This window comes from Manis pentadactyla, chromosome 7 (genome assembly GCF_030020395.1).
Source record: "Manis pentadactyla isolate mManPen7 chromosome 7, mManPen7.hap1, whole genome shotgun sequence".
In the NCBI taxonomy this organism is placed as follows: domain Eukaryota; kingdom Metazoa; phylum Chordata; class Mammalia; order Pholidota; family Manidae; genus Manis; species Manis pentadactyla.
In genome coordinates this window covers 49586786-49605553 of record NC_080025.1, presented here as the reverse complement: position 1 = coordinate 49605553, position 18768 = coordinate 49586786, and the positions used below count along the sequence as shown (strand labels likewise).

At 40.4% G+C, this 18768-nt stretch overlaps 1 protein-coding gene across 2 annotated transcripts in view; it reads left to right on the top strand.

Moving 5' to 3' along the window:
* The window catches only part of BLVRA (biliverdin reductase A), a 65992-nt gene that overhangs the window by 18669 nt on the left and 28555 nt on the right, over positions 1-18768 (top strand). For both annotated transcript variants that reach the window (XM_036918877.2, XM_057504368.1), the window contains 3 exons: positions 9904-10025; positions 12386-12505; positions 13926-14023. In XM_036918877.2, coding sequence (XP_036774772.2) covers positions 9904-10025; positions 12386-12505; positions 13926-14023 — 340 coding nt within the window. The remainder of the gene's footprint in view (positions 1-9903; positions 10026-12385; positions 12506-13925; positions 14024-18768) is intronic.

Below are 18768 nucleotides of genomic sequence, written 5' to 3'. Positions count from 1 at the left end.
TTTTTAACTCTTAGAGTTGTCCACCCTGAGCCTCCAGCAATTGATCAGTTACAATTCAGGCTTTCCTCCTGTAGCACTGGTTCCTGCCATGGTTCCTACTCATTAGTCTCTGCTCCATTAAGTTGTTACTCTGTCTGTCCAGTCTTGAGGACAGTGGTTTGCCTTGTGTCATCACCTCTCTGAAGGATCCTAGAAGAGGCCCTGCTTTTTTTTAGAGTGGTTAGCTTTTTACTTTTTAGGATGGAATGGCAACTGGTAAGCTCCTGAAATATGGAATCTGAAACCAGAAATCCTCATCTCTTTGGTTTTCAGTTTTCTTTCAGAACATGCCTTTTAGAGGCCTCATGTAATATGAAGAGTCAACTCAGCTGTAAAGATATCAATATTTTTTAATATTGTCAAAATGGCCATCATGCCTAAAGCAATCTACAGATTCAATGCAATCTCTATCAAAATACCAACAGCATTCTTCAATGAACTGGAACAAATAGTTTTAAAATTCATATGGAACCACAAAAGACCCCAAATAGCCAAAGCAATCCTGAGAAGGAAGAATAAAGCAGGGGAGATCTCGCTTCCCAACTTCAAACTCTACTACAAAGCCACAGTAATCAAGACAATTTGGTACTGGCACAAGAACAGACCCACAGACCAGTGGAACAGGATAGAGAGTCCAGATATTAACCCAAACATATATGGTCAATTAATATATGATAAAGGAGCCATGGACATACAGTGGGGAAATGACAGCCTCTTCAACAGCTGGTGTTGGAAAAACTGGACAGCTACATGTAAGAGAATAAAACTGGATCATTGTCTAAGCCCATACACAAAAGTAAATTCGAAATGGATCAAAGACCTGAATGTAAGTCATGAAACCATAAAACTCTTACAAAAAAACATAGACAAAAATCTCTTGGACATAAACATGAACAACTTCTTAATGAACATATCCCTGGGCAAGTGAAGCAAAAGCAAAAATGAACAAGTGGGATTATATCAAGCTGAAAAGCTTCTGTACAGCAAAGGACATCATCAATAGAACAAAAAGGTACCCTACAGTATGGGAGAATATTTTCGTAAATGACAGATCCAATAAAGGCTTGACATCCAAAATATATAAAGAGCTCATGCTCCTCAACAAACAAAAAGCAAATAATCCAATTAAAAAATGGGAAGAGGAGCTGAACAGTTCTCCAAAGAAGAAATTCAGATGGCCAACAGACACATGAAAAGATGCTCCACATCGCTAGTTATCAGAGAAATGCAAATTAAAACCACAATGAGATATCACCTCACACCAGTAAGGATTGCCACCATCTAAAACACAAACAACAACATATGTTGGTGAGGTTGTGGAGAAAGGGGAACCCTCCTACGCTGCTGGTGGGAATGTAAATTAGTTCAACCATTGTGGAAAGCAGTATGGAGGTTCCTCAAAAAGCTCAAAATAGAAATACCATTTGACCCAGGAATTCCACTTTTAGGAATTTACCCTAAGAATGCAGCAGACCAGTTTGAAAAAGGCATATGCACCCCTATGTTTATCACAGCACTATTTACAAAGCCAGGAATTGGAAGCAACCTAAGTGTCCATCAGTAGATGAATGGATAAAGAAGATGTGGTACATATACACAATGGAATATTATTCAGCCATAGGAAGAAAACAAATCCTACCATTTGCAACAACATTGATGGAGCTAGAGGGTATTATGCTCAGTGAAATAAGCCAGGTGGAGAAAGACAAATATCAAATGATTTCACTCATCTGTGGAATATAAGAACATAGAAAAAACTGAAGGAGCAAAACAGCAGCAGACTCACAGAACCCAAGAATGGACTAACAGGTACCAAAGAGAAAGGGACTGGGGAGGATGGTTGGGAAGGGAGGGATAAGGAGGGGGAATAAAGAAAGAAAGGGGGCATTGTGATTAGCATATATAATGAGGGGGGGCACAGGGAGGGCTGTACAACAGAGAAGACAAGTAGTGACTCTATAGCATCTTACTATGCTGATGGACAGAGACTGTAATGTGGTATGTGGGGGGACTTGTTGGGGGGAGTCTAGTAAACATAATGTTCCTCATGTAATTGTAGATTAATGATACCAAAATAAAAATTAAATTAAAAATTAAAAAAATATATCAATATTTTTGCTCATATCCCTGTGTCAGTTTTGCAAAAGAACACTGTCTAAACCAAACCATAAAGTGCTTGGTCATTCAGTCTTTTCCTATGCAAGCCAGATTGTATATGCAGGTTTGTGTCTATCAGTAACTACTGGAGTAAAAAAACAATGTGGCCTATTACAGATAGTGGAGCTATTTCTTAGCCTTGTGGCTCTTTGGAAGCTAATAGAAACTTATGTTCCTGGTTGTTATCTGGAATGTAGGAATTCAGTAGTTAATCTTAGGAATGCCATATACGGAGGTATGTGTCTCTTTCTCTTGGTTAAGAAACAAATGTTTGACCAGGTATATGTGTTTGGCTGTAAAGATTTCTCTAGTGACTGTCTTACTTCTTTTTGGTATGTGAGACCTTCAAGAAGTAAAAATAAAAACTAGACATGTGACCCAAAAGGTACTAACTCGGCTAAGTTGCCTATTGTCAGTTGGGTATTGTGGCCACTCTTTTCCTCGCTGACCTGTAATCCAAGGAAGAGGAGCTAGGAACTAAATTTCCCAGAATTCTCTCTCACATGTGACATTGGCCAGTTAGAGGTATACTTAGGAGACATGGAAGGCTGAAGAAAGAGAGACATTCACAGGATACAACTGCAGCTCTCACATCAGGTAAGAGCTAAAGCTGGGGTGGGGTTTAGCAGCAGCAGGGTGTCAGGCTCCTGTGAATCAGTTTCCCCTGAGCTACAGGCTGAGAGAGACAGTGGACACTTTCCAGACATCTTGGCTTCCAGACAAGCTCTTGAGAAGTACAGCAGGGAGGTGGCCAGTGATGGCTTCTCTGGCTTTAGTTTCCCGGTGGTTGCAGGGGTTATATGAGCCTCTAATTCCCTGTGTTGAACTTTATGCTTAGAACGCATGGAATGGTTCCTCTTTTCCAGACTGAAACCTTGTGGGGTTTATAACTAATATAGAATTAACGTGTGTAACTATAGTACAAAATCCGGGAAGCAGGAGATGGAAGTGTGCTGTTATAAGAGTCTTATTTGTGAAATGGTATAATATTACTTTAAGGAAGTTGTGATAAGTAAAATATATGTAATATAAAAGCCTTAAAATGACACTGAAAAAAAGTTACAGTTAAGAGCCAATAATGAGGTGCAATGGAATCATAAGAAATAATCTAAAGAAGAAATTAGATAAGTAGAAGACAAGCAGAAAGATGGTGGACTGAAACTCAATCATACTGGTAATCACAATGTAAATAATGTGAACACTTCACTGAAAGGCAGTAAAAAAGCAAGACCTGACTATATGCTGCTTACAAGAAACTCATTTTAGACATGAAAATACACAGGGTAAAAGTTAAAGGTTAAAGAAAATGTACTAAGCTAATACTAATCAGTGTAAAATGGGAGTGGATTGTTAATATAAGACAAAATAAATTTCAGGGTGAAAAATATGGGAATAAAAGTAGTCATTTCAGAATAATAAAGCAGTCAGTTAATTGATAAGACATATCATCATAAACCTTAATGTATCTTATGATGGAGCTTCGAAATGCATGAATCAAAAACTGGTAACTGAAGAGAGAAATACACAAATCTACAATGAAGTTCAGTACCCCTCAATAACTGATAGAATAAGCAGACAAAATCAGTAAGGATGCAGAAGACTTGAACAACACTGTCAACCAACTCGACCTAACAGACTTGGGAAACATCTACCCGCAAGCACTAGGATATATATTCTTTCCAAGTGCGCCCAAAGCATTTACTAAGATAGACCCTATTCTGGATCATAAAACTTGTTTTGAAAAACTTTAAAGGATTCAAGTCATTTAAAGGATGTTTTCTGACTGCAATGGAATTAAATGAAAAATCTGTAATAGGAAAATGTCTGAGAATTCCCTAGAGAGTTGGAATCTAAACAACACATTTCTAAATAAGCCATTAATCAGAAGGGAAATTAGACATTTTGTTGACTGAATGAAAATGAAAGCTAGACATTTTGTTAACTGAATGAAAGTGAGTGTGCCATTCCACAGTTTGTGGGATGAAGCTAAAGCGTGGCCATCACTTACAGGGAAATTTATGGCACTAAATGCTTATATTTGAAAAGAGAGAGGTTTCAAATCAATGACCTAAGCTCCAACCTAAAAAAAAGAGCCTATTAAATCCAAAATAAGCAGGACAAGAGCAGAAATCAGTGCAACTGAAAAAACAAGAAAATCTGTGAAAAAGCAAAAGTATTTTTTGAGGTTATTAGAACTGATAAACCTCTAGCCAGGCTGCTCAGGAGAAAAAGAAGATATAAGTTATCAACATCAGAAATAAGAGAGAACACATCACTACAGATTCTACAAACATTAAAAGGATAATGACAGAAGAGTATGAATATCTTTATGGCTAGGAATTCAACAATTTAGATGAAATGAGCATATTACTTGAAAGACTCCAACTACCTAAGATGTCTTTTAAAAAGAATTGGGCAACCTCAGTGTACATATATTCCAACTATTCCTATTAAATAAATAGAGTCTATAGTTAGACTCTCCACAGAGAGAAATTATGCTGGATTGAAGAAGCATGTTGGCATGATGTGAACTGCCTATGGATAGAGACATTTGTCAGGGAACTGCAGCTGGCTTTTTGGAACTGAGGGCCTTTGTCCTACAACTGTAAGGAACTGAATTCTGCTGGCAACTACATGAACTTGGAAGAGAAAGCTGAGCTTGTAGAGGAGGATATAACCTGGTCAGCTCTTGACTACAGTCTTGTGAGATGCTGAGCAGAGGACCCAGCTGATCCAGGTCCTGATTTCCTGAACCATGGGAAATTTGACAAAAGATGAGAGATTGGTTTTTTGGGCAGAGTCTGATCATTTGTAGCCAGAAGACATTATCAGAAAACAAGATGAGTTTCATATGGTGTATCATTTGTGTACTTAATGAATGCCTCTCAGTTCTCCAAAACCCATCACCAAGAGAGAAACTCATGAAGCATTGGCTCTAGTTCAAAAGAATCAAGATCAGACACTCCCATCCTCCACTGAGGAAGTCTTATTTAGAACTGACAGTTGTTCTTCAGAAGGATTGAGACATTGTATGCTTCCATAAGCACGAATGGATCCCATACAGAGTTCCAGTTCCCACATGTAATGCAAAGAAATATAGACAGTTTCTTGGGCAAGCTTTTCCACCTAGATAGACTCCCAGTGTATTCTGCTTTTAGCCCACTGCAAATGCTGCATGGCAAATATATGTATGCTCATTGATATAATGTGTTATTATGTGCAATATCAAGCTGCAGTTTCACCACATTAGATACCAACCCAGCCCAGCCTGCTGCTTCAGAGCATCTAAATTTGACACATGTTCCCAGAGAGTAATCCCCACCAGATACAAACCTAGTGGTCAAAGAAAATTACCCATGAATGAGAATGTTCAAATGAATGCACAGGGTAAATCCAGTGCTAATGAAGATGTCCGTGGAGACTGGTTAGATTGGATATACTCATTCTAATGAGCTACAATTCTCAACATTGTATATTTCTTTTAATGTATTTATTTTTGTCCTTTTGTCATGTATCATGGTATTGGAAGCCATGCTGCTGTTTATGCATATAGTAAGTTGAATATTTCCTCTTAGGCAAGGAGGAAGTCAGCATAGACTCTCCATAATATTGCCAAGGTTAACAATGATGGAAAACAAATTATCTAAAACTTGAAGAAGTGGATCATTTTATGGATGATGTGCTTGACAGTGAGGTTGAGGAAGGTTCAGGTAAAGATATCAGTGAAATGAAATACCCACATTAGTGCTTTAAGCTTGGTCTTTTATCACTGCCTACTTCACTAAGGGGTCGTATGCAGGTCTGGCATACCACTGCCTCATGGTAGGCAGTTGACAGACTGGAATGACTGTTCATTCTGGATGCTGCCCCTCTGCTTGCAAAAGTAAAAAAAGGAACCTTGAGCCATACCTTATACCATATACAAAAATTAATTCAAATCAAAACATAAATTATTAAGTGATGAACTATACATAAAGTAATCTAACACTATCAACTTTAAACTATAAATATGCTAAAAGAAAACAGGAGAAAATTTCTGTGACATTAGGTTAAGCCAGAGGAATGACCCATTAAAATTTTTTGATAAGTTTGGACTTCATTGAAATCAAGACGTTTTGCTTCTCAAAAGACAATCTCAAGAGGATGAAAAGACAACCTATAGACGTTTGCAAATTACGTAGCTGAAAAATGAATTGTATCAAAAATGTATAACAAACTCCTCTAAATCAACAATAAGAAAGCAACCTGATTAAAAAGTCGCAAAAGATAAGGACACTTCACCAGTGAAGACATACAGATGGCCATTGAATATGTGAGGCAGCGCACAACATCGCTAGTCATTATGGAAATGTACATAGAAACCACAGAGAGATTCCACAACACACCTACTGTAGTGGCTAAAATAAAAGAGAGGAGAAAAGTCTGATTAATAGCAGCTGTTAGTGAGAATGCAGAACCACTGGAACTCTCATATGTCAGTGGTGGGAATGCAAAACAGTACAGTATAAGCCATTCTAAGGTATACCTGGAAAACAGTTTTGCCATTTGTCATAAAGTTGAACCTAAACTTGCTATATGACCCAGCAGTCTCATGCCCAGGTATTTCCCCAGGTTAAATAAGAACTGTGTTTACACAAAAACTAGTATATGGCTATCTACAGCAGCTTTATTCATTTTTGAATGAATTATGAATTCATTCTAACTGGGAGCATCAGAAATCTTCATTGCTGAATGGATAAACCAGTGTATGCATACAGTGGACTACTATTACTCAGTAAGAAAAAGAAAAAAATTCTGATACATGCAATAGCATAGATGAAAAATGCATTGTGGTAAGTTGAAGCCAGACTCAAAGGCTGCATATCAAATGACTTTGTTTATATGACATTTTGAAAAAGACAAAACTGTTGGGATGGTAAACAAACCAGTGGTTGCCTAGGGCAGGAGGAGGGTTTGACTACAAAGTGGTAATTTTGGAGGAAGGTGATAGAACTGTTCTGTATTTTGATTGTGGTAATTATATTACTATACATTGGTCAAAACTCATAGAACTGTACATTAAAATGGGTGAACTTTATTAGATGCCAAAAAAAAAAAAGGAAAGAAAGAAACTGATAACATCAGGAAGGGCTTCACAGAGTATCAGATGCCTGACTCTTGAAATCTTTGTAGGTGTCCACCTGTGGGCAGTAGGGAGCAGTTTCAGGGGAACAGGATTTGCAAAGACTTAGAGGTAGCGAACAGTTGTGCATATTCTGCATACTTTCAGGTTATTAGGAAGGTCAGAGCCTAGGTTCGCACAGTAGGAGAAGTGACCTGAACACGGTGCTGGGGAAGCAGGCTGGAGCCAGCGGTAGAAGGCCTTATATGTTTGGTAAAGAAGTCTTTGGTGAAGACACTCATATTTAATTACAAGACTTTGTTGCCTGTTTTATGATGTAGCTACCATCCAAGCCCTGCAGCTATGTGCCTACCTTGGACTGTTTGAAAGAGCTCCTACCTCTTCCTCAGATACCTGTGTGGCTCACCCCCTCAGTTTATTCGGATTTGCGCTCAAAGCTGCCTTCTTAGAGAAGCCTTCCCTCACCACCCTATCAAACTTGAGGCACCCTTCCCATCATTCTCCATCCCTTCACCCCACTGTATTTATCCTCACAGTGTGTACTATCTTGCTTGTTTGGCTTGTTTGCTCACTTCCCTCTTCAAGAGATCGGTAAGAGTAGGGTCTGCCCACAATACATCCCCAGAGCTTGACACTGTTCACAGTTAACCATGAGTGCAAAGGCCCGAGGTGCAAATGACTGTGGCATGCTAAAAAAGCAGGGAGAAGGCCAGTGCGGGTTGAAGACAAGCTAAGAGAGACAGGCAGGGGCCAGACCATGAAAGCCTTTGTAGGCCACAGCAAGTGTTTTGGGTTTTATTCTGAGTATGATGGGTGCTTCTGGAGAGTTGTAAGGTGGCGAGGGAGGGGAGGAAGGTAACATCATCTGATTATGATTAGTTTAAAGAACATTTGAAGAATTGACAGAACAGGACAGGAGGTAAAGCAGGGGGACCAGAGATAAAGCTTCTAAATAGTCCAAGGCATTGGGCAGGAAATCAGGAAGGCAGCATTGAAGATGGACAGAGGTAGATAGAATGCTTGTGGGTTATTTGGTGATGAATTGGGTGTGGGAGAAAGAAAAGAGTCAAGGATATCTCCAAGTTTAAGGACCTGAGCAACTGAGTGGATGGTATGACATTTACTGAGATGGGAGAGCATGAGGGAAATATGCTTGGATGGGGGGCAGGGGTGGAGAATGAAAGTGTTCATGTTTGTTCCATGAGCGCCAAGGGGCTGGAGGGGCTTTTTTTTCATGTTAAAGTGTTTTTTAGTTGAGGTATAATTGACACATAGCATATTAGTTTCAGGTATACAGCATAGTGACTTGATATTTAAAAAAAAAACTGGGACTTGGATATTTTTCTTTTTAGTTGGTGTCTTAGTCAGTTTGGGCTTCTGTAATAACGTTCCACAGACTGGGTGGCTTGAACAACAGAAGTTTGTTTCTCACAGTTCTGGAGGCTGGAAAGTCCCAGACAGGCTGCCAGCATGGCCAGGTTGGTGAGAGCTCTTCTGTGCTGCAGGCTGCTGGCCCACGTGGGCGGAGAGCAGGGGGAGGAAGCACGCTCTCTCATGACTCTGCTAATCCTATTCATGAGAGTCCCTCATGTAGTCCTAAATACCTCGCAAAGGCCATCTTACTGGAGGATGTTATTCCCACCAAATGAAGTTTGGGAAACACTCAGTTTCTAACAGTTGGGAAAATGAAGGGCCTTGCTCAGAGAAGGGACTCATTCAGTTTTCATCTTATGCAGCTGCTTTCGGCAGGGCTGTGGACAGCTTGGGGAGGCTGTAGGAGAAACAGCAAGACCAGTGGTGTTTTTTGCAGGAGGCAAAGAAGCCCTGGGCCAAGACTAGGGCAGTGGATTCAAGGAGAGGGGCAGAATTGCTGGGAGATGGTGACAGCCGGGTATCCGAGGTGAAGGAAAGGCATGGGTCTGAGATGATGTTCATGTTTCTGTGCTCACAGACATGCAAGAACTGGGTTTAAGGGATGTGTACAGATGATTTTATCAGTTTGGATTATATTGAATTGCTGTATAAAATTCAAAACTTCCACTTGAGTTCTTCATTACAATATTACTTGCATACAGCTGCCAGCAGTACGCCTAAATAGTAAGTCAGCTACCACAGTGGAGTGGGAGGGAAATTGGTTGGAACTCGGGAAGCCCCGGCAGGGAGTCTGAGTAAGGTGACAGCTCACAGTTTGCCAGCGTCTCACTAAGCAGCTGTTGCCTCTGACTTACTCACAGCTGTATCACATTTGCATGTCCCTTAGAGAAAGGATTCAGGGAGTGTAGACCATGGGCTGGTAAGGCTTACAGAGGCAGCTCGTCCCTGGAGAGGTGGTGGCAGAAGTGGAGAGCCAAATGCCAGGAGCCTGGGGCTGACATGGGTCAGAGCACCTGCAGAAATACTCTCTGGATGGAGTTGGCTTCTCTCCAGCCCTCACGTCAGAGTGCCCTGTGCCTCCCATGCCAAGGGCTTGGTGTGTGTGTCGGGTTGGCTGGCCCCTGACTAGTCCTGCTAACATGTCTTTGTTTTGCTTTTCTGCACTCGATTCTGGACTGTTTGTAAGCCCCACTGTGGCCCTTGTGTTTCAGCCCGAGAGGAAGTTCGGCGTGGTGGTGGTTGGCCTTGGCAGAGCTGGCTCTGTGCGGATGAGGGACTTGCGGAACCCACATGCTTCCTCGGCGTTCCTGAACCTGATTGGCTTCGTGTCCAGGTTGCTCGTGTTTGCTTTTTGGTTTGTAGTTCATGTGAAGCCCAATGAGATGGATTAGGCCTCAGACCCAGAGATGCTCCAGGCCCAGGAGAGACAGCTCTGGGGTCAGTCCAGAGACCTGTGCTTGGGGTCAGCCCTACAAGAGCTCAGGTTCCGATACATCTGGGAACTGGATGTGCAGTCTGTTAGCCTAGAGGGGACTGTGTAGACGAAGGCTGGGAAGATGAGCACAAGGCCTGATAGTTATGGAAGGGGCGCGGCAGATACAGGTGGGATGGCCTGAAAGGAGGCTAGAGGTGTGCACCAGTTACATCAGTTAGCATAACAGTTACCGTCTGTGCATTGGCCCCGGGCTTTACAACAAGCCTTACTATTTGACATAGATATCATTAGCAACCCCACTTACAGACAAAGAAGCTGAGCCACAGAGAAGTTAAGTTAATTTTCCTGCACATCACAACTGGAAGGTCTAAGAGCTAGATTTGAATGTAAGTCTATTTGATTCCAAAGCCCATTCTTTTAAATCTCATGTTCTTCTCCTTTTGATAATTTTGAACCCCATTTTTCTTTAAGGTTTATCTATTTCCTATAAGTCATCCAAAATCTAACTTAGCACCGTATTTCTTCTTCCCCGCCCCATGCTCATGCTCAGCCCCCCCCCCCCCCCGACCTTTCACCGCTTCCTCACAGACACGCCACTCACTAAGCCAGTGCTGCGAAACAGCACTTACCAATATTGTGACCTACTGGTAGGCGCTGTGTTGGCTGAAGAGATGTGACAGCGAGTGAGTTAGGCACTGCTCTACTTTCTAGTGCTTTAGAGAAATCAAATAATTACTTAACACAAACCATAAGCAACCATTGTGATGTCCATGCAGAAGTTTTTTCGTATTTTAATTCATGGGACCTACTTTCTTCCAGTTTGTCTCAAAATCTGGCCCTTCCTTTAAGGGTTTACAGCAGACTTTGGGGCACTAGGGAGAAGCAGAGGTGCTGCGAATCTGCCCTTGGTCAGTCTTCCCCTCCCAGTGAGATTCTAAGGAGCTGCATACAAACGGGAGGTCAAGAGTATTAGCAGCATTGTAACTCCCATTGCACCCCTCCTGTGTGTAACACTCAGGCCCAAGGCTGAAGCCGTCCTTAAGAGCCAGCTCTCTGCTGGCTGGCTGGCATGCCTGAGGCAGTGGGAAGTCCCTAAATTACCCTGGCCATGTGAGAGGATGGCCGGCTCACAACCCCTGCTTTACTGCTGCCCTGCCATTATTATCCCACTGTTCCACTTTTCACACCCTGCTCTCATGAGCTGCCTGCTAAGTCCTTCCACCTCCCCAGAAAGCCTTTTCTGAAACTCTAAACTGGATGATCCTTGCTTTCCTTGAATCACCTCCTGTGCCTCCAGCACAACATTCCTTGTGTTCTTATTTCTTATGTGTATGTGACTCCTCTTCCCTCCAGCAGACTATGAGCTCATTGGAAGCTGAGAACGATTAATCCATTCTCCATGGTCTTCCCTGTAGTGCCCAGCACACAGTAGGCAGCAATAGGTATTGGTCAAGTTGAGCAAGGTGATTGGTGGTCCCCATAGAAGAAACCTACCATAATACTTTCTGGCAGCCAAACTTCCCCAATTGTCCTGTGGCTGCTGGACAGGGGAGTCCTGAGTGGGTCGAGAGCCTTCTGCTGGCTGTCCCAGATTCCTCTGTGACAGCCACTGGTGGAGGACTGCTGCCTGGTGGGCAGTGTGCAGATGGCCAGGGCTCTCTTCTAAAGCAGGAGTTCCTTCTTATTCTGTAAGAGACACAGGTTTAGGGCTCCTGTCCTGCCTCTGCTTTTAGTTAGACATGGCAGCCCCTGCTTTGTCAGCTCAGCTGTAAAGGAGGCAGGGAGGTCCACCTTCTACTTGATTGTCATGAGCCCATGCTGGCTTGATGTATGTGAAGGAGCTTGAAGACATAAGCACTTTGTATCTCAGAGGCGTCAGTGTATTGGACTTAGATGAGGTTCAGTCGTCATAGTGGTTGGCCAAGTGTCTTCAGCGAGCAGTGACTGTAGAGGTCACTTCTCAGGAGATAAAAGGAGATCAGTTCTTTTTATTTTAGAGATGAAGTAATTCAGAGATGACCACGCCATACAGGCTGTTAGCAGTCGTGTGAGCGCTCTATGCCAAGTCCCCTGACTTCTACCCTGAGGCATGTTTTTCTCATGGTGGAAATTGCCCTGAAAGTGGGAGGGAGGACATTGGTTTCTTTATTTCTAAAAGCTGATTATCAGGACATTATTGGGAGGAGAGAGGAAGGATGGCTCATTTATTTGATATTCTACCTTCGTTTCAGTGCCATTTTTCTGTTTTTCTCAAATAGACGAGAGCTCAAGAGCATTGATGGAGTCCAGCAGGTTTCTTTGGAAGAAGCTCTTTCCAGCCAAGAGGTTGAGGTTGCTTATATCTGCAGTGAAAGCTCCAGCCATGAGGACTATATCAGGTGGGTTTTCAGTGCAGGCAGTCCTCTCCTTGCACAGTCATGTGGGACTGTAAAAATGGCTGAGCAGACTGGAATCTTGCAAAGGGGTCTTAATAACCAATGGGAAATGAGCTCATTGGAAGCTGAGGATGATTAATCCATTCTCCACGGTCTTCCCTGTAGTGCCCAGCACACAGTAGGCAGCAATAGTTATTGGTCAAGTTGAGCAATATTACAGTGGCTCTATGACCTTTAAAAACTGTTCTCAAAATGTTAAAAACCCTTACTATTGGTAATAAATGTCTGAGGAAATGAAAACTAAAACTAGTTTCTATTTAGTACACCTAAGTTAAAACATTAGGAACGTTAAGAATTAAAATGTTTTGTTTCTTTCTAAAAAACGTACTGAGAATAGTTTAGACATTGCTTCCCTCTTCTCATCATATAACTTAGAATACAAAGCCAGCAATTTTTCTGAGCCTTGTACATCATTCTTTCTAAGTGTGAATTAGCTTCCAACTTTTTATCCTTTGTGCTTCCAACATCATTGTGAAGTGGTGTTGCCATGAGATAAGTGACCAAGGAAGTAGTGATGGCCTCAAAGGGTGGAGATGACATTATTTGCAGAGGAAGAGGAGAAGTGATGTGTCACCCTGCCCCTCCTTTGACTGCAAAGCCTAGAACCCTTCAAGCATTTGGTGGGACTAAGCCTGGAAGGAGGAGCCCCATGTACGACCTGGCAGCTAACAGCACAGTCTCAGCTTATAACTGTATCTTAGAGTATCTAGAGACTAAAACCCAAGTTTCTGAGCATAGCATTCTAGGTTCTTCACAGTCAGGCTCCCAGCCACTTTTATGACTTTGTTGCCTAGTAGCCCATTCCCCTGCCATGCTGAGATTCATACCACTATGCAAATGGACAATGCACCATACAACACCCAGGCCCCTACGTGTGCTGCTCAAAATGAAGCACCCTCTTCCTGGATGTTGCCTCTGGAAAATACCTGTTCATACTTCAAGACCAAGGTTCAGATGTCATTAGTGAAATCTTTTCAGACTGCCTCAGGCAGAGCTGGCTACCTAGGGGTTTGTGGTCTTTATTTATGGCTATAATCATACTTGTTAACATGTCCTTATTCTTCCTCCAGAGTAACTGGTAAACAGTACATAGTGAATGTATGAGTAGATGATGGCTGAATGTTCAAATTAATACGTAACTAGAAAGTCATTCTCTTATACCTCTTACTCCCTTAGTAGAAAATAATGTGAGGTACAATTCATCCTCCTCATTCTCTGGCCCTAACTCTCACCTGTATTCCTTCATGACATGTATATACACAGAGATTTATGCATTTATAATACTCTGTTACCTGTCATGCAGTATATTTTAGTGAAGCTTTTGTGTAGTGTATTGCTCTGTATTTATCTTTTTTTTCCAAAGGCAGTTCCTTAATGCTGGCAAGCACGTCCTTGTGGAATACCCCATGACACTGTCTTGGGCAGCAGCTCAGGAGCTGTGGGAGCTGGCTGAGCAGAAAGGTGATGTATGTTCTGTCTGGAGCACAGTCCTTCTTACTAAGAGTTTGTACCTCTATAGTTTCAGTGGTACCATCTTTATGCCTTTAAAACTTAACCCAGTGTCAGATATATTATTGGTTCTATAGACTTGGAACCCCCTAACTACTTCCATACTGCAGGCACACAGAAGGGGTATATAGAAAGGGCCAACAGAGTGGAGGGGTGGATGGGAATTTGTAAACTTTGTTCAAGACTTATCAGCTTCCTTTGCTCTAATGAAAAATATGAACTAGCTTCTACCTATAATAGTGCCATGGTATTAGTTTTAGTCTTGTGGTATTTATATTGCTAATGGAGAAATGGCCTTATCAGAGCAATTGTCTTATATGCATACTTTGTAGATTTTGATGTTTCTCAACAGGAATACTATTTATTAAATATTTACTATATGCCAGGAACTTGGGAACTCTGCCAAGTGCTTTGTATGTTATTTTGCTTAATTTTCCTAGAAACCCTTGGAGGTATGTATTTTCTCTAGCTTATGTATAGAAATTCATCACTCAGAAAAGTTAACTAATTTGTGCCAGATCATAAAGCTAGTCAACAGGGCTATTAAATGGGAAATAGATAATTTGAGTTCAATCCTTTTAGACTCTGAAGTCTACATTTGTTCCTCTAGGCCATGCTGCCTTCCAGAGATTTCTGTTTTTGCAGTAACTGGGCAAGTCCCTCTATGGAGACAACTAGAATTAGCAAGAATGTTTATGGATTAAAGGAGCTATTAAATGAAGTTTAAATCACAAACTCTGTTTCAACATTTGCTATTGAAAATCTTTAATATATGAACAAAGTATGGTAAACGTTTATGATGAAAATCACCAAAGAAAGCACCTTGTGCTTATTACCAATGTAGACTGATTGCACTTCACTGAAACTCTTGATTGCCTTTCCCTAGCACTGGGCTGTACTTCTGGAAGACAAAGCCCATCTTGCCCCTTATAGTCTCAGCAGCTAAACACTGCTCAGAACTTAGTAGACCTTCAGTAGATGTTTGTTGAATGAACAAGTGGTTGAATGACTGCTGAAGCAATAAGCAAGAGGATAAGCGGGCTTTGGGCCATCACCTTTGTATATTATTTCTCCTGGCACAGATGTCCATGGACAGAGAACGAGATTCTAAAGTATGCCTCTTATATTTCTCACTAATTGCAAAGAAAAATATGTACTTTTACAATGAAGAGCTCCGCTATTACTATCTTAACCAAATGATTGCTAATATGGGTCCATCGGACACCATGAGCCATCTGGTGTGATGTACTTGGCACCAATCATATAACGAAACTTTACAGGAAATACAGGGTTAAGGGAACAAATTAAATGACACTAACAAATTAAGCAAGCTAGAATGTGTAACCTCTGCAAGATAACAGGCTAAGCTTCTTCAGAAAGATAATGTCCTACACATAGTGATTTCTTTTTAAAAAATAAGAGTAACTTTCCACTAGAGAAACCAGACAAGCACTGCCTCAGTCAGGTTATCAGGCAACATCAACAGTGATGTCACGTTAATAGCATGTATCCTTGACATGATGTGATGAAAATGGCCCATTACCTCTGTAGTTTTCCTTCCCCAGTCATAACCCCAGTCTAATCATGAGAAAACCATCAGAAAAATTACAGTTGAGGAGCATTCTACAAATTACCTGACCAATACTCTTCTGAACTATCAAGATCATTAAGAAACAAGGGAAGTTTAAGAAACTTTCCAACCCAAGAAGAGTTGAAGGAGACATGATGACTAAATGTAATGTGACATCCTGAAACAGAAAAAGAACATTAGTTAAAAACGAAGGACATCCGAATAAAATAGGGATCTTAGCTAAATTTTTTTTTTTAATGAGAAAAATAATATTAAGGATCAGTGTTATTATGGTATGGAGCCTTGGTATTAGCTCCTTAAGCAAGCAGAACCTGAGTGGATGTGTATAGACCATGAATGGCTTTAAAAAAGAAGAAAGTCCTTAACAATGAAAGTGATCTTTGTTCTCTAGGCAAGTTTTTTTATAATTCAGATGACAACATTCACTAAGCAGCTTTTACATGGTGGTTATTTTGTATGAGATATTGTGCTTGATAAAAGGAATAATAAAATGCTGCAAATACATGCATCCCAAAGGTGCACATACCCTGCCCTTTGGGAACCCACATCACCAAATGTTCACAACTAGCAGCATTAATTTACTTACAAAAAATAAATGGAAAATTTAACTATAGCATTTATATTGTAGCCCAAGAAGTAATAATCTTATTTGACTTGGCATACTCGAAGTGCTATATTATTTTGGATGGCAAAAGTTATCTATAATTTGGGCACAATGACAGTAAGATGGTGGAAAAGGAAGCACCAGGACTTCATGGGACACTGAATTAACAACAACATGTAGACCAAATTGCCTTTGTGAGAACTTCAGAAACCGGATAAGTAGTTGTGGTATGCCAGGTATGAACAAAGCCAAGAAGAGTTTTACGGAAGTGGGTAAGAAAATTCATTGTATTTGCTCACCATAACCCTCCCTTCCCTAGCACAGCGTTGTGTGATCAAGAGAAAGCTCCCAACTCTTAGCTTCTTGCTTAGAGGGAAAAAGAAGAGTGGAGTATGTGTCCAACATTCTTGTTTTTCAGGGGACTGCTTGAGAGACTGGTTTCTGTTTCTTCTGATGTGGAGTGTTAAATGAAATGGTAGTATACTTGAGATACCAGGTCAGGGGCCTCAAAGAACAAGGCAAGTGCTGTGGCTTGTTACAGCATCAGAGATGCTAAAGTACTGCAGACATCAGGGGAAGCAAGAGATTACAGCCTTTTGAGAACAGGGGTAAATGCCTTCAACTTGGAAATTACACACACAAGCTCAGAGAAAACACATCCCCAGAAAAGTTTTGCAAGACCCCCAAAATTTCTAGCCTGGCTATTTTGTAAAGGTTTTCCCCCACACAAAGCCAGTCTATAATGACTGGGAGAAGTGGCTGTTTTTTTAAATAATCAGATTTCAACAACTGATCACAAGGAATACAAAGAAACTGGGAAAAATAATCCACTCAAAGGAACAAAATAAATCCCCAGGAGCCAATTTTAAAGAAATGTAGATCTATGAATTGACAAAGAATTCAAAATAGTTGTCTAAAAGATTCTCAGTCATCTACAAGAGATCACAGATGAGTAAACAAAATCAAGAAAACAGTGCATGAGCAAAATGAAAATATATCAATAAAGAGATGCTATAAAAAAGAGCCAAACAGAAATTCTGGAGATGAAAAATGAAATAACAGAATTAAAAGATTCACAAGGAGGTTTTAACAGGAAAACTGATCAAGCAGAAGAAAGAATTGGCAAATGTGAAGGTGAATCATTTGAACTTTGAATTAAAGGGAAAAAGAATGGAGAAAGGTGATGAAAGTGAAAGCTTAAGGAACTTATGGGACACTGTAAACATACCAGTTATGCATTATGTGAATCTTAATGAGAAGACAGAGAGAAAGGGTCAGAGACCATATTTAAAGAAATAATTTCTGAAAACTTACCAAATTTGAGAAGGAAATGGTATACAAATTCAACACTTAATGAAATCTAAGTAGAATAAATCCAGAGACTCACACCAAGACACATTATAATCATACTGTCAAAATCACAGCTAAAGATAGAATCTTTAAAAAAGCAAGAGAAAAGTGACTTTGTCGTATATAATCAGGAGAATTGTGAGCAGAAGCCTTTTAGGCCAGAGGGATTGGGATGATGTATTCAAAGTGTTGAAGGGGAAAAAAACCCACCAACCAAGAATACTGTATCCAGCAAAGCTGTCCTTCAGAAATGCAGGTGAGATTAAGACATTCCCAGACAAACAAAAGCTGAGGGAGTTAATCACCACTAGACCTACTCTACAAGAAACGCTAAAGGGAGTCCTTGGAACACAAGGATGCTAAAAAAGTGACACAAAAGCATACAAAAATTAAAAGCTCTCTGGTAAAAGTAAATATAAAGACAACTATAGAATTCTGTGGTATTTTGTTGGTACATAAATCATTTTTCTGGTTTAGAATTGCAAAGATTGAGCAAAAAATAACTATAAATATGTTAATGGATATACAATATAAAAAGATGTAATTTGTGACATGAATAACAAAGTGGTTGAAAATGTGAAGGAATATAATTTTCGTTTGCAGTTGAAGTTACTGGTTTAAATTAGAATATTATAACTTAAAGATGTTTTATGTAATCCCATAGTAACCACATAAAAATAAGTACAGAATATACTCAAAAGGAATTAGAAAGGACTCAAAGCATATTGCTACCAAAAATCAATGCAACACAAAAGAAGTTCATAAGAAAGGAAAAGAGTGACAAAATACTACACAAATATACAGGCAGCAGTTAAGGAAATGACATTAGTAATTCCTTTCCTGTCATAATTACTTTAAATGTAAATAATTAAATTGTGTACCCAGTCAAAAGACATAGATTGGCTCAATGGATTTAAAAAAAAAACAAGGTCCAGGGTGGAAAGACACAAGTGGAATGAAATTGAAAGGGTGGACAAAGCCTGCTAATGGTAACCAAAAGAGCAGAAAGCCATCCTTGTATCAAACAATAGGCTTTAAGTCAAAAAGTGCTATAAGAAATAAAGAAGTTCATTACGTTCTATAATGATAAAAAGGTCAATTCACCTAACACCAGAGCTCCCAAATATATGAAGCAAACATTGACAGATTGAA